Source organism: Saccostrea cucullata, unplaced genomic scaffold (assembly GCF_032062105.1).
Source record: "Saccostrea cucullata isolate Sc308-1 unplaced genomic scaffold, CSIRO_AGI_Scuc_v1 ctg3573, whole genome shotgun sequence".
NCBI classification, from domain to species: Eukaryota; Metazoa; Mollusca; class Bivalvia; order Ostreida; family Ostreidae; genus Saccostrea; species Saccostrea cuccullata.
Genome location: NW_026932598.1, coordinates 21,178 through 37,332, shown reverse-complemented (window position 1 = coordinate 37,332; position 16,155 = coordinate 21,178). Strand labels below are relative to the sequence as shown.

General features: G+C 32.3%; 1 protein-coding gene across 1 annotated transcript in view; it reads left to right on the top strand.

The window, feature by feature from the left end:
* Window positions 1-16,155, top strand: part of LOC134235565 (uncharacterized) — a 34,422-nt gene that overhangs the window by 14,676 nt on the left and 3,591 nt on the right. Inside the window, exons 7-8 of the mRNA XM_062717699.1 lie at window positions 13,715-13,744; window positions 13,837-14,175. Coding sequence (XP_062573683.1) covers window positions 13,715-13,744; window positions 13,837-14,175 — 369 coding nt within the window. The remainder of the gene's footprint in view (window positions 1-13,714; window positions 13,745-13,836; window positions 14,176-16,155) is intronic.

The window sequence follows — 16,155 nt, the reverse complement described above, 5'->3', positions numbered from 1 at the left end:
TCACAAGTATACAAAGCAAACTAAATATATAAGCAAAACATATAAACATATATATATATATATATATATATATATATATATATATATATATATATATATATATATATATATATATATATAGGTAAATCTTTTTAAAAAAGAAACACGAAAACCTTTAGTTTAGCTTAAGGGGGGACCTATGTCCGAAAAGTCTTTGTGTGAAATTTTCAAAACTTTGACATTTCTTTCCTGACCACTTGCTTTTAATTTTTAGGTATTGAAAACAATACCTTTATGTGCTTATTTTTACACAGGAGCACGTGCAAAAACAGTGTGAAATGCTAAAAATAGATTATTTTCAGGCATTCTTGTTTTACTCCAAATATGCGCTTAAAAGAACCAAAAATGTCAAATCACAATCGAAATCAACATGTATTTAATTTATATGACTTGTATCTTTAAAATGAAGGCAAATTCATTGTAATTCATCTCGCATGAAAAATTATAAAGGAGCACAATGTAAGTGTCACCCCGTTTTTCTTGTCGTATTTTTTACAATTCCGACATGCATAACAGGTAATATCTTAAAAAGTCTTTGTGTGAAAATGTTGTAATAAATATTTTTTGAAAGAAGTCACCCCTCTCTTTAATTTAACAAAGAAAAAAGTATACCTTTATTATATAATAAACGAGAAATATGACGTTTTCTTTTATTTTCGTTCTCTTCTGTCATAAACATTGACCTTTCTGCACTAAAAAAAGGTAAGTTAGCACTGACAAACATCTGAATATAAATCTATTTTGCAAAAAACGAGTATTTTGTTTTGATAAGAAATAATTTAAACAGATAAACTCTTTTCTTCTTCATTCTAATCATTCTGCCTCCCCCCCCCCCTTTCCCCGTCAACAACCAACACCTAATAGAACCTAGGAATGACATAATACAATAAAATCTACATACACTATAAATCAATAAAATATAGGTACAAGTACATTTCTTAATTTCTTTTTAGTTTTATCCAGAAAATACAATTAATGGTAATCATAAGATTAAACATATTTCCCTGATTAAAGCCGCTGTCTTTGCTGAATTTTATCTTATAAATTTTGCATTTTTATATCAGCATATCATGGAGGTATATCTTCACAACTGAAATTGCTATGAATTATCAACCAAAGGAAGAGAATTCTAATATTAACAAACTCCATAAATCAAATAAAACTGTTATAAATGATGAAAAAAAATTCCTTTTTTAAACTGTGTACGTTATTGATTAATAACAATGTTATGCCTATAGTCACAGTTGCAAAAGTCAGCGGGAAAAAACAAACGTCGCTATTGTGACGTCACATAACGCTGCTTTGACGTAGAACGACATAGGTCCCTCCTTAAGCGCTTTCATTTCAAATCTTCAGAAGCTTTATAATACGTAACATAGCAACATAACGTCATAACGTCATAATAAGCGGAACATTACATACAAACGTCTATTGTGACGTCATAGTCAAACTTTGTGGGAAAACTGTAGAATGAAAATAATAAGTACAATTTTTACAACAATTATGCCCAATTGTTCAGTCTAGGTTTGAACAAATGTATGAAATGTTTTTCTTTTTCACGTCTCTGAATATAATCTTACAAAAGAAGAGCAAAAAGCTTTAAATGACTTACATAATGACGAAAGTATCGTTATCAAAGAAGCCGACAAAGGAGGCGGAGTAGTCATCATGAATAAAACATATTACGAACGTAAGATTTTGAATATGCTACAGGACCCTAACTACTATGGGAGTATTAATGCAAATCACGGGACAAAAACTTTAGCAAAGATAAAACAACTTGTCAGTGGGCCATCCTCGGGAGATATAACTGCTAAGGAGAAAGACTATCTCATAAACTTTGAAACAAAAGAGAGTCAATTTTACGGATTACCAAAAGTACACAAGTCATCAGAAATCAAAAACGCCATACAGGCTCAGAGAGGAGAGTATATTTGCTGTCTAAATCCTGAAGATCTCTCTTTTCGGCCAATCGTAGGAGGGCCTAATTGTTCAACTCAAGGACTGAGTCACTTGTTAGACATTTTATTAAAGCCTTATTGTGAAAAGGTTCCCAGTTTTCTAAGAGATGATATAGATTTTATCAACCACCTACCAGAACATATTCAACCTAATACGAAACTCGTGTCATGCGACGTCGTGAATTTATACACAAATATACCCGTGGACTTGGGTATAAAAGCGGTTAAATACTGGATTGATAGATACCCAGACTTACTACAGGATCGTTTTGAGCAAGAATTCATTTTAGAAGGATTAAGAATTATACTTCAAAACAATACATTTGCCTTCGGAGTAGAGCATTTTATTCAAACCAAAGGAACAGCGATGGGAACAAAAGTGGCTCCCGCGTATGCCACCTTAACATTGGGATACCTCGAGCAAAAACTCCATCAACGGCTTGTCACACTATGGGGAGAAGAGGACGCTGAAGCTATAACATCAAAGTGGAAACGATTTTTAGATGACTGTTTCATTCTTTGGAATGACAACATTGAGAAATTATCAATTTTCCACCAAGTATTAAACGACTTAGATTCCAACATTAAATTTACCATGGAAAGCAGCGATATGGAATTACCATTCCTTGACGTTCTTGTCATCAAAGAAGATACCAAACTTTCAACGGATATCTTCTACAAATCAACTGACACCCACCAGTATTTACATTTTGGATCCTGTCACCCTCATCACACAAAAACAGCAATTCCATACAATCTGGCTAGACGTTTATGTGCTATCGTTAGTGACGAAAACACCAGAGATATCCGACTGAAAGAACTCAAGTTATACCTTTTAAAACAGGGATATCCTCAAAACCTGATAGATAACGGGATATTGAAAGCCAAAGGATATGAACGGTCAGAATTACTCTCTACAAAAACCCAGGAAAATAAAACGGATATAATTCCAATTGTGCATACCCACAATCCAAGGAATCATAATTTGACCTCCGTAGTACACCAACTTAACGTTTTGAAAACGGACCGGTCAACACAACAAATATATAGAGATGTAAAATTTATTAACAGCAGAAGACAGCCCAAGAATCTTAGAAGAATTCTGTGTTCGTCCCATTTTAAGAATAGTTACAAAGTGACTAAGTGTGAAGACGCGCGTTGCGGGACGTGTAGACATATAATGGAAGGATCAACTTATGACTTTAATGGAAGACAATTTACAGTCAATGCAAACATGTCTTGTGCCACTAAAAATGTAGTATATGTAATTACGTGTGCTGGATGCCAAGAATTTTATATTGGGGAAACGAGCAATCAATTGCGTGCCCGGGTGCGTGTCCACCGACAACATATTAACTCTCCGGAATATCGGCAAATCCGTCTGAGTGAACATTTGGATACTTGTGGAAATAAACAATTCACTATATTTCCTTTTTACAAACTTTCAAGTGAAAGTGATATTCAGAGACGTGAGAAAGAAAAACATTTTATACATTTGTTCAAACCTAGACTGAACAATTGAGCATAATTGTTGTAAAAATTGTACTTATTATTTTCATTCTACAGTTTTCCCGCAAAGTTTGACTATGACGTCACAATAGACGTTTGTATGTAATGTTCCGCTTATTATGACGTTATGACGTTATGTTGCTATGTTACGTATTATAAAGCTTCTGAAGATTTGAAATGAAAGCGCTTAAGCTAAACTAAAGGTTTTCGTGTTTCTTTTTTAAAAAGATTTACCTGTAAACTACCGAGCACTGTGGATTTTTTTCTGTTTCAATATATATATATATATATATATATATATATATATATATATATATATATATATATATATATATATATATATATATATATATATATATATATATGATGCGCTTAAGCTAAACTAAAGGTTTTCGTGTTTCTTTTTTAAAAAGATTTACCTGTAAACTACCGAGCACTGTGGATTTTTTTCTGTTTCAATATATATATATATATATATATATATATATATATATATATATATATATATATATATATATATATATATATATATATATATATATATATATATATATGTACAGTGTGAATTTCTTGATAATTTCGTTCTTTTACAACAGTTCAAGGTTTACTTGTGACCTAGAAAATTGTTTTATCTAAAAAAAAAAGGGGGGGGTCATTAGTAGAAATTGCATTCAAATATTTACAATAAAATGATGTAAATCCTTAGAATTAGCACATAATTACATTTCCTGATAAAAATATATGATTTTTTTCAAAGCACAACACAGAATTTTGCCAGTGCCTTTCATATTCCATATATCTACAATTTTGTAATAACAAAACCTTTTCTTTAAAAATTCTTTCTATAATCTTCCTTATTAGGGTATCAATACTTAATTTTTGAACACTTTTATTTTCACTAGCAAAAATAAATTGTTTTACAATAAGTATTATCAAGTTTTGTAATTTACATATATTCCTGTTCTCATATTTCCGAAAAAGTATAGCTAGTTTATAAAAACTACCATGAATCTCAAATTTTTCCAAAACCCATATTTATATTTTTAGATAGCCGAAACCCACCTTAAAATCAATATTTTCATATTTAGCATATTAGGATTAATCTTCTCTTTTCTATCCAAAATAAGAACATCTTACTAGACATAATAATATTATAATTATTTATGACAAGTTACTAGCTGAGCTATTTTTTATTGAGAATGAATATAATTATGATATCTTTTCTTATTTTTTTTTTAATCAAACTTGAAGAAAATTGGCAATTTTGTATATTTTTTAAGGAATTTTCAGCTAAAATTTCGTTGCCATGGAAACCAGACGCTGATTTGATGAAAAATTAATTTATTTTAGGAAGTCACTAAGCATACTCTACCAGCATGCAAAGTTAAAAAAAAAATCAGAGATATCTCAAGTGCCGACCCCTGGCTTATTCCTACGTGGAATAGTACTTAAATTTTTTTAAAATAGGTCAAACTTCAAGGTCACGGGTAAAAAAGTCATGGTGTATTCAGAATGGTATTGTCACAGGTAAAAACTAATACACATGTTTAATATGAAAGTCTTGCCTCTTCTCATTCAAAAGATATGACCATGATGAACAAGGTTAAATTAATTGTGACAGATAGACGATATGTGATCAGGAAACTAGAAAAATGAGCTACAAACGTATGAATCACAGGTATATGGAAAGGGTTACAGTATTTGAAAAGCTTGGATATTTCATGCGATTTTTTTTTTTTTGAGAAGCTGAAAATGCATGACATGTATTCATTGTTGAAAAATGCTGCACATTTAAGAAAAGAGTATGATTGAAAATAGTTAATCAAGGTGCTTTGAGTAGCAAAATAAAGCTTAACTTTTATACTTAATTCAACCACAGAACTTAGCTAGTCAATTTTAAGATGCAAAACCTTTCCAACTCTTATTATAATTATTTTAAAAATATTTATATCATTATTTCTGATTCAAGGGAGAAAAAGAAATATGACCAGAAGTATATCAGTTGAATAAAGAACATGTACATGTATACTTTTATGTTTTTTAATTGTAAAGTAATTTGTTTGTTGTAAAACCATTTCTCTTGGGAATTTACACTCATATGAAGACACAACCACTTAAAAATAATGAAGACAAGATGTGTTTGTTAAACAATAATGACCCCATATGGGAGCTTTTGGTGAAGGTTTAAGTTTCTCAAACGGAGGTCAAACTCCAAGGTCAAGGACAAAGGGCTCAAATTGTTATCAAAGGAAAGTCTTGTCATTAGGAATACACATGTAAAATAAGAAAATCCTAGTACTTCCTGTTCAAAAGTTATTGCCAAGGTTTATTTTTTTTAAGTGGGTCAAACTCTAGGGTCAAGGTCAAAAATATTTATACCTGTTGAAATTCCACAATGAATACACATGTTAAGCATGAAAGCCCTAGTACCACCTGTTCAAAAATTAGGCCAAGTGTAGAGTCAGGCATTTTTCTTGTAAAAATGGGAAAAACTCCAAGATTAAGGACAAGAGATCAAGAGGTCAAAATTTGTGGTACCCAAGTAAAAGGTATTGAAATGTGTAAGCCATATAAAATATGTACGAGGTTCTTCCGGTAAAATCGTGGACAAGTTCTCTTGTGTTAAAAATAATCATTACCGCGTTCTGAAATTTTCACCACTCTTCGCCACATGTATTTTGAATATACATAGCAAATTTCAAATAGATATATGCATAAATAAACAAATTATGAGATTTCATGTTATGTATTGTATCGCCTTACGGCACACGGATTATAACGTCAGTGTCTAAAACAGCGGCACGTTTAATCTTTGCTAAAAATAAAGCTGGATAAGTACCACTTAAATTTAGGAAGTTCATTGATGCACATACTTGAGTCTCTATAAATAGTAAAGGAACCAATCTGGCACACACAGGCGCTCTTCTGGAGATTCATTAGAAAGTTACGGGCAGTATTTTCACTATCATTCAACTAATTATAGACAATCTTATATCGACGGTCGGCAGTGACAGCGTCTTTTGCCATTACAATAGCAGTTTGTCCGTATGTGCTGTTCTTCCCGGGGAGGCCTTAAAAATAGACTTCGCTAAGAAAATTCAAACTCCATTTCATTTGTATACTAAAGATCTGATGAAAATTCTATATATTTTTTCATCTCTGTTCATTTAAAGTCTCTTAGTGTGTCATTAAAGCATATAAATCAAACTGAACTGCTCTGTGGTGCGCCGTAAATTAAAGTCATCAAACGTCGCCATTTTTCGTGTGTTGAGTTTAACTGCAAATTCCTTAAAATTAAAAAAAAGTTTTTATCTTTTATCCAAATGTCAGGAATTTCTGAGCTGGAATTTAATTTTTTTGACTGAGGTGTGAAACCCCTCCTGCAAAAAAAAAATTATGGATCTGCACCTTATGTCACGTCGACAACGGGAGATAATTTCACACATGTGACATGTGACATTCATCTCCTGTGGCATGCGATGATCTTTGAGATTTTTTTTTTAACTTAAACCTAATCATTGCATTTCGGTTTATTTTACCCCAATCTTTACTTAAATTTGTACTTACTGACTGTAATACGTCCTGTCAACTTCATGAAATAAAATCCGATTAAAACACAAAGTGAATTATTTCAACTGATACAACACCACACTGCAACATAGACATGTTCTATCCCATTCGGCAAACCTTGGCTGATTTCGTCGCTTTTGGGAATAGGCCGAGGTGTGCCGAGTGGTGCTTAATCTAAAAATATGATAATGGGTGACACAACCCAATATGATGTAGAAATATTCAAAAAAGTGTTTACATGGAAACATGTATAGTACAAGAACAAATTCTAAATTATCATAACAAAAGATGTTTTATCATAACTTTGCCTTCTAGGACCATCGATAACAAAAAACGTGTATATGAGTGTTTAGGGGAGGTGGGGTGGTGTTGGGGGTGGTATGGCCATTGAATGGATCCGATTTTCAAGGATGTTTTTTTTGCCTGAACAAATACTAAAAAACAGTTTGCGTATTTTGATAACCTCATCAAAAACGCTTTCTACTAAAATAATATAATTTGTTGTCGAGTAGTGAATTAAAAAAGTTCCAATTACGGGCAAAACATAAATCGAAATGTAACACATCATTATTAAATTCTGGGTTTTTTTCCAGACTGGTGATGAATTAAGCATATAAAATACATATAAGAGGCTCATATTTCACATGGTCACCTGAGAATTTTATGTTCAATTTGACAAATACATGCATTGTTTTGATTATAAAATTATTTTGACTTTTTCCTTGCAAAGCTCAATTTGAAGGAGTGTGTATTTAGAGGCAAACACCTTAGTGCGGGTATTACTGTCTCATGACAGCATATAGTTGGAACTTTTAAAAGATACTTCTTTATAATCAATAATATTATTCAAATTAGTGTAGAGCTTTTTCAGGGGGTATGAATCACCAATTCATTGGGTGTATGAATGGTTGATTCTTACACCCAATCATATTTCGCGCAATACCCAATCAATTTTTTGTCACCCCACCACCACCACCACCAAGAACAGCACACAAATAATCTGAAATGCAAATGGTAAGGTTAAAGTTTATAGAATCGACGATCAATATTTACATTCGCTGTGTTTTTCTACTTAGCCAACTGTGAAATTGATTTGAAAGTCATTTTTGTGTATACTCACGCGTAGAAATATACACGGAGAAACGTGCTTTAACGTGACTTCACAATTAGGCTACAGCGACGTTAGTAAAAATGTAGCGATATAGGGCAGCGAGAAATTCAAATATTGAATATATATTTGTTGCTTCCGAACATGTAAAATGTAAATATAAGTAATATTTTTCAGTTAAGTGTGAATTATTGGTGTGTGAATCACACAGACTTGCACGTAGGCATATTTTTCATGAAGCGCGCTAGCCTACGTGACAAGTCAGTGTGATTCACACACCAATAACTCACACATAACTTAAAAACATTCTTTAATTGCATGCAATAAAAGACGAATTTTACATTCTGAAGAGTTATCTCCTGCTTTCGATGTTACATCCAGTTACAGGCACATATATTGATTTTTCAGGGAGGGGTCCACACCTCCGTCAGAAAAAAAATACAGACCCAAATTTCCTGTGAAGCCAAAAAAAACAACAACAAAAACACAAATAAAGAAATGAAAACAAAAAACAAACAAACAAAATAAAAATAATTATGGTGGGGACCATGTTTTCTTGGATGGAGGTCATCCAAAGTCATTTGTTATTTGTTTCAGTATTTATATATACTGCAATAAATAACACAAATGCAAATTCTACGGGGGTGGCGACCTTCCTAGCTACTCGCTCTCCCTGTAATGACAAGTGATCATGTGAATCCAAACAGTAGAAAACTTTTCCATTTAACTATAATCATTTTGTTTCTTGTGTTTTTATGTTATGTTCATTAAATGGTACAAAGGTTACGAACCCCCTAGAGGTCAACCATATTCTATTTATGAACTGGAAATGTTCACAATATGACAGCATCAAATTAAATAAAAGTGCATCAATGAAAAGATTGCTTGACATTTCATTCATGAATTTTTGTCACCCTACACTCCTAGAATTAGAAATATCAGGAATAAAAATCACCCAAGGAGATTGGCCATTAAACTTTTTGTTTATATATTTACATTTTTTTGTGTAAAAACAAAGAATTTGTTTGCATACATGAACAAACAGGGTTGAGGGGAAGGAGTTTATATCTCTGTACATCTCAATTGCTTTTAAACTCCTAAAATGAATATTAATCTCAAATCTGACTTGTCTGCATTATTTTTAAGTTGTTGTGTCTCCATATGAGTGAAAAATTCCCGAGAAGGATTTTAACAACAAACAATCTAATTACTTAAAAACACAATATTGATTGGCATTAATAATATGCGGGGATTTTTTCAATAGTAAATCCTCTTCTCCAGAACAGCAAGGGCATTATTGTCCACCTTTTTGCGATAGGGAAGGGAGATAAAACTTTCATATTTGACATGTACATTACCTAAAACAAGATGTTTCCGAACATGCTATGACTTTTTTACCCCTTCACCATGATGATTTTGACTAATTTTCAAAAAAATGACATATGATAGGGGTTGCATATTTGACATTCCATCAACAGAGAGCAGGGGACCACAATTCTTAGAATTTGCAGGTTGGTCATTTTGATAAGGAAACATCCTCATATACTGTAAATTCACTAAATATAACGGCATGAGCAGAGCGGGCATACATGTATAGTAATAGTCATGTCCGTCTTCCACCGGTCCTTCCATCGCGCTCAAAGAAACTATTCAAGATATTTTGATCAAACTTCAGATGCTGATAGATATTGAGAAACACACATCTTCAATCTTTTTTGTCCTTGACCTGTCCTTCGACCTTAACCTCACTTTTTTAAAACTAGTATTAAGCAAAAAAGGGGACAATAATGCCCCTGCTGTTCTTGAGAAAAAGATTTATGATGGGAAAAATCTTCTGCATATTTCTTAATTCAAATCAATATTGTGTTATTTATTTCATTTGTTTGTTTGTTGTATATCATTATTTTCGTTCATTTTCACTTATATGGAGACACCACCACTTGAAAAAAATGAGGACAAGTCGGTTTTGAAGTCAACATTCATTTTCGGAGTTTTCAACGATTAAGAAGTAATGAGATATTAACTGGATCCTTCCCCTCTCCCCTTACCAGACCAGTTTTTGTACATGTATGCAAACCAATACTTTGTTTTACATTTAAAAAATGTTATCAAATACAAATGATTTAATGTGGTCAATCTTTTTGATGATTTTCATTCCTAATGGAATAAAGGAATGAGGGGCTTTTCGCCTAAAAATCATAATTCTTGACGCACATTTGACCCCCAGGGGAAAAATGAAAATTCCGAAACGCTTCTATTCCTGTTTCTACATGAGACAACCAACCATCTCCCAATAGATGAAAAGGCCACCCTATAAGATGTAGGAAGAGTTCAGGAAACCAATTGCTTTTTAGTATTTTCGAGTTTGGAAAAATTATTTTTTTTTGGTGGCGGGGGTTGTTTGTTTGGTTTGGTCAAATTGTTGAGGTAAGAATTAGAAAGAATAAATCCAGAACTAAACTTAACTGTTCGTGCGCAATAAATATACAGTTTTCTCAATGGATGGCACTGTAGCTCTCCGGTCTGTCAAAATCTTTTTTCGGACAGCTACAGTTCTGCAGCTAATTTAAGAGCAGTACCATGATCTTGGCTATTCAAATGCAATAGAAATTATTTTTAATGTTTCGTGTTGTATCTCTAACAAATCAATTCTAGCTGACTTGAATCAGAAAGCATGAAACTGTTCCTGTACTTCCCGTGAGATCTTTTAGATAACAATGTTCAACTCCCATGAGTACTTTCAGTACTTGATTTTTATTACATTTAACATTACAAAAATCATTCTTTTTTTATTCAAGTCTTCTTTCAAAATGTATTATGTTGCTACCCCAATGTAAAATTTTTATTTGTGGGAAAGGTTGAATTAGAATCATGCATTGCCGATTTATGCAACGCGGGTCAATGATATTAATACCGTAAAGATATTAATAACGTACATAATGACTGATGGTCGTCCGGAGTTTTTAATTTTACTCTGGTTGAATTAATTGTAAAAAAAAAAAATGTATACCAATGAAATAACAAACCCTATCACATTATTTTTCTTGTTGTTATTGTTTTAGCAGTTCTTTTAGTCTGGGAAAGAGTTCTACAAAGCGCTACACAAAGTTTTAGGTATGCTGGCTGCTCCGCTCTTGACGTCAAAATTCATTTTTTCGTTCTTAGCAGATTTCTCTACCGCGCTTAATTGTTTTATGATCTCCGTATATCTGATCAAATTTCTATCAAAGTTGCTCAACATGTATTTGAAATAAAGCTGAAAATTATAAACATAAACATAATTATTTTCACTCTTATCATGGGTCCACGAAGAGTTATAAAGTTGATGTTACATATTTTCAATATCTGATTTCGTGACTGCTCCGGGTACCCCTACTTTTGACGCATTTATATGTCATTGTAAAGAAAATATCTAATATTTGTAAATTTTTTTTGCTTTTATTAAGTCTTAGTGTGTGTCAAACGTACAGTGTATATGCAAATTTTCACCGAAAGACGTTCATTAGAAAGCAAAATATTCACAATGTCCGAATAATTTTCGAACAACCCTCCTACATGACACCAACAGCCATCTCCCAATAGATGATTCGGCTTCTGTGTGAAATCTAGGAGGAGTTCAGGGAACCAGGAGCTTTTTGTATTAAAAAAACATTTCGACCCCATTTGATCCCTAGAGGGAAAATAAAAATTTGGAGACTTTATTGCACATACATTTAAACTGTATGAGTTCAAGGAACCATGGACATTTTGCATATAAACTGTCATTTTTCAACCCCAATTTCACCCTGTGAGAAAATGAAAATTCCGAAACCTTACTGCACAACTTCATGACCCCATCAATCATCTGCCAAAAGATTACTAGGCTATTGTGTAAAATGTAACAGAGGTCAGAGGAAGAAAAATGTGACAGAAGGACGGATGGACGGACGGACATGAGTAACAACGTTTATTATATACCCGAATTTTCTTAGAAAGTGAGGGTATAATAAGCGACTTTTAATGAAATTCAGGATTTAAAAGATATTAAGGATTTAACATCTCTTTCAGATGTAATAAATATATCAAATAGAAATAAGAGTTTTTAAAATCGTGCAGCGTCGGATCACTGGTCGAAAAGTAATTTCTCCTGGATCAATGTCAGATACAAAATAAAAACACACACACATTTGTAAACAGGGCTGTAAATATCATCCTCCATGGATTCTAATATACAAAATACGTTAAATGAGGTTGCTGGAATTTGACGTGACATGACGTTAAACAAAGAATAATATAGAATCTTTAGATTTATTTTTGGCAGGTGACCTATCGTCTTTATCGCCTCGAAAAAAAAATAACGTAAGTGGTTTATCTATTATTTTTTTTATTCATGAATGTTATTTCTACAAAAAATATCCACCATATACACGTAAATGAGTCTCATGAAGAATGAAGAAAACACTCTACAACGAAGAATGAAATATTGATCAACAGTTATGACGTCATGAGTGTTAGATTCAATTCCATAGCGATTTTAACTCAGAAACGACAAGACTTTGTTAAAATTTTAAAAGCTTTCTGATGTATCAATTCGTTCCTCGTTCCTTGTACCTCAAACCTATCTAGTCCGATCCTCAGGTTCATGAAATTAGCAGTTAAGTAATCGAAAATACTCATAAAAATATCTCTGAATCCACAAAGTAATGTAAATTTATCCACAGAATTTCTTTAAATAAAAAACACAAAAGTTATTCATACTATATAGGGAAAATTGTCGAATCTTCAATATATATTCAGAGAAAGCGAATAGGGTATATCAGCTATGCATTTGCTAATTGCAAATTCATCAACAAATATATTTTAGGTTACAAAAAATAGGTATCCAGCCATTCAGAGAAATTGTCATCATTTTTAGACGTATTTTGTATTCTTCTGTTTCCTTCATTTATTGTATAATACATAGTGTAAAATGCTTTGGCTCTCATTGCAAGACATCACAAATCACTTCTAATTTCATATCATGCCAATAAGCTTTAGTATCTAAGGCTAGATAAAAGAAAATCTTATTTTTTTAATCTGTAATTATTTTTTTCCTTTAATGGGGGTACAAATGTCAACTTTTTATAAGACCTTTCCTAAGACTTCTATAAACCTTGAATTATATAAAGATGAATAAAATGAAAATTGTTGCACGAAAATTTTTCATTTTCAAGCCTCATTTTGATGCTTTTTGAATTAAATATTAATTTTTGGAGTTATCCTTCCTGGCTGAGGATAGGATATCCTTTAATAAAGTCAAACCGGTTTAGGTAATTATGACGTCATTTCGTATGTGTAAGTAGAATATTTTGTTATATCCTTAACATACACACACACAGTACATATTTTAGATATCTTTCATAAATATTTGGAACGTAAAAGGAATGTGGTTCCAATTGTCATTAGACGAATTGCCTACAGGAGATCTATAAGTCTACAAGTATAGTTCTTTAATAACCCTAACCCTAACCCTGAAAAATTCAATAATTGCCAAAACTATTTTTTTCAGCACTTTCAGAAGAGGAATTTCTCTTAAAAGGTATTTCATATTTACAATGTATAATATAATAAGATGCATTTACTATTCACTAAAAATTTGGTTTGTTAGTTTTAAATGTAACTCACTTGTAGGTGAACTAAGATTCGAAGACAAATCACCAAGCTCACAGACAGTACAACTCGGAGAAAAAGTCTGTATGAGAAGTACCGTGGCAGTAGTAGAAAATGCAATGACGATCATCCCCGAAGATATACATTTTAAGTGGACATTTGCTAGCTCCGAGGGGGAGGAATACAAGGACATACAAGTATCCGATGACAGACGTGTAACTTGTAGCACAAAACCACCAAACCCTACGTTAATAATTAGAAGAGCTAATAAAGATGATAAGGGCTATTACAAACTTACTGCTATGGACAAAAGTAAAAAAAATAAAAGAGACCTTATTTTTTATTTGGATGTCTGGGGATGTAAGTTCTTAATTTCTCTACTCATTATTATTTTATATGTAAAGGGACAAACATTGAAGCATGCACGTTTCTTTACACTAAACAAGTAAATCAACATTAAAAATACAGCAATTAAGCAAGCAGGAATCCCTCAGTGTTCATCGCTTATTATCAACGATACAGTCCTAAAGATTATATACATAAACGTAAAAATCCCCCCAATGCTTTTCCCTATATATTCTACCTGTATTAAACGACCACCTGTCTTACGCGACCAACGACCGTGATTTTCCTGACCAATTTTAATAATTTCAAGCAATTTTACCTGAATTTAACGACTACACAATTTCCGATTCCTACTTTCGATTTCGGTCGAGCATGCTTCGATTTTGGTTCAAAACAACTACAGACACGCTTTTATTTCATTTAATAATTATATAATGCGAGTTTTACTTATAAAACAACATTTAAAAATGAATATTTTTACTTACGCTTTGATATTTATTGAATAAACATTAAAATCTAAAACATAAACATCACGTTTTTTTCTGTGCAGTAATCGAGCGCCGTTTTGAAAATAGACGTTCGAGATCGATCCCGATGTCATTTTATGCCAGCTATAAAACCTGCCTGTTTAACTTTAATTAACAAGTAACTAAATCATAGATGTTTATTTAAGTGCATTTTGTCACTAATTGGGTATGTAAACACACGCTAGCTAGCACCCACACCATGTGATAATTGAAGTGATTTAAATACCTGGTCACAAACAGGCAATTAGACAAGGTAGTTCAGTAATGGACAAAAATTGATTAGGTTAGATAAATATTTCAGTTATAAATATAATTTAATTTGATACCAAGTGCATAACAAAAATCATGATACAGTTTTTATTCTTAATAATATGCAAAACATACGAAGTTATATATAGGCTATCATGTAAAAAAAAAAATGTCTGTGAAAAAATATTGATATTTTCAAATGTTCACAATGTTTCTAAATATTCAAATTCTTAAGGATTCTTTTCAGTACATGTACCTATTAAAACGTGGAAATAAACATAAGGTGTTATGAAATACATTCAACATACACATCTGATATTTTCAGCATGGTATATTTGAACACTGCGGAAAATAAGCAACCTGTATTAAGAGACCATCTGTCATATGTGACTTTTTTTCGTTTCTCCGTTGGAAGGGCTCTTAATACAGGTTTGACTGTATATCATATTAATTCTATATTTTGGAATGACACTAGTTCAAATCATTTTACATGATATACATTGGAGGTTTCAAATAGTATTTAAGCTCAAAGTTCATTAAAATAATGAAATCAGGAGCAGACTCGGGCCCTTGAAATATCAGAGATGGGATCAGTGCCATGGATAAGTAACCATACCCTGCCAAAAGGTCACACCCCCCGTGTGATCCCACTCTGTTCTTATAGATAAACTTGAAGAAATTGTTGATCTTCGAAATTAAATAAGACAATCTGTATCCAAGCTCAAACTTCTACTGAATTGAGACAAAACTAAATGAGAGCAGAGAAAATGAAGTCGATACGAACAGGTGCCATGGAGGCGTAAACATCCCTATAAACCGGTCACAACCTCCACCTTCTCATTTTTATGATCGGAAAAACGGAACTATCTATAGACAATTTGGTGAATAGAAAATGGCCTCAAATCTATGGACAATTGTGAAAGAAAACAATTACATAAGAATTTGTATGATGAAGTGCATGGAGATAACGAACAATATTCAATATCAAAAATCCTTTAAACAATATAAAATAGGAGCAGAGCGAACACAGACCTCCGAAACATCAGAGGTGGGATCAGGTGCCATGGATGAGTGAGCATCCCCTGCCGACCGATCAAACCCACTTTGTGCTCCTTGTCATGATCTGGAAATAACAGGAAAATCCGTTGTCAATTCAGTGTTTAAATAATGGACTAACGATTGGTATGAAAAACGTCAGTCAGCATTTGACTCAATGATA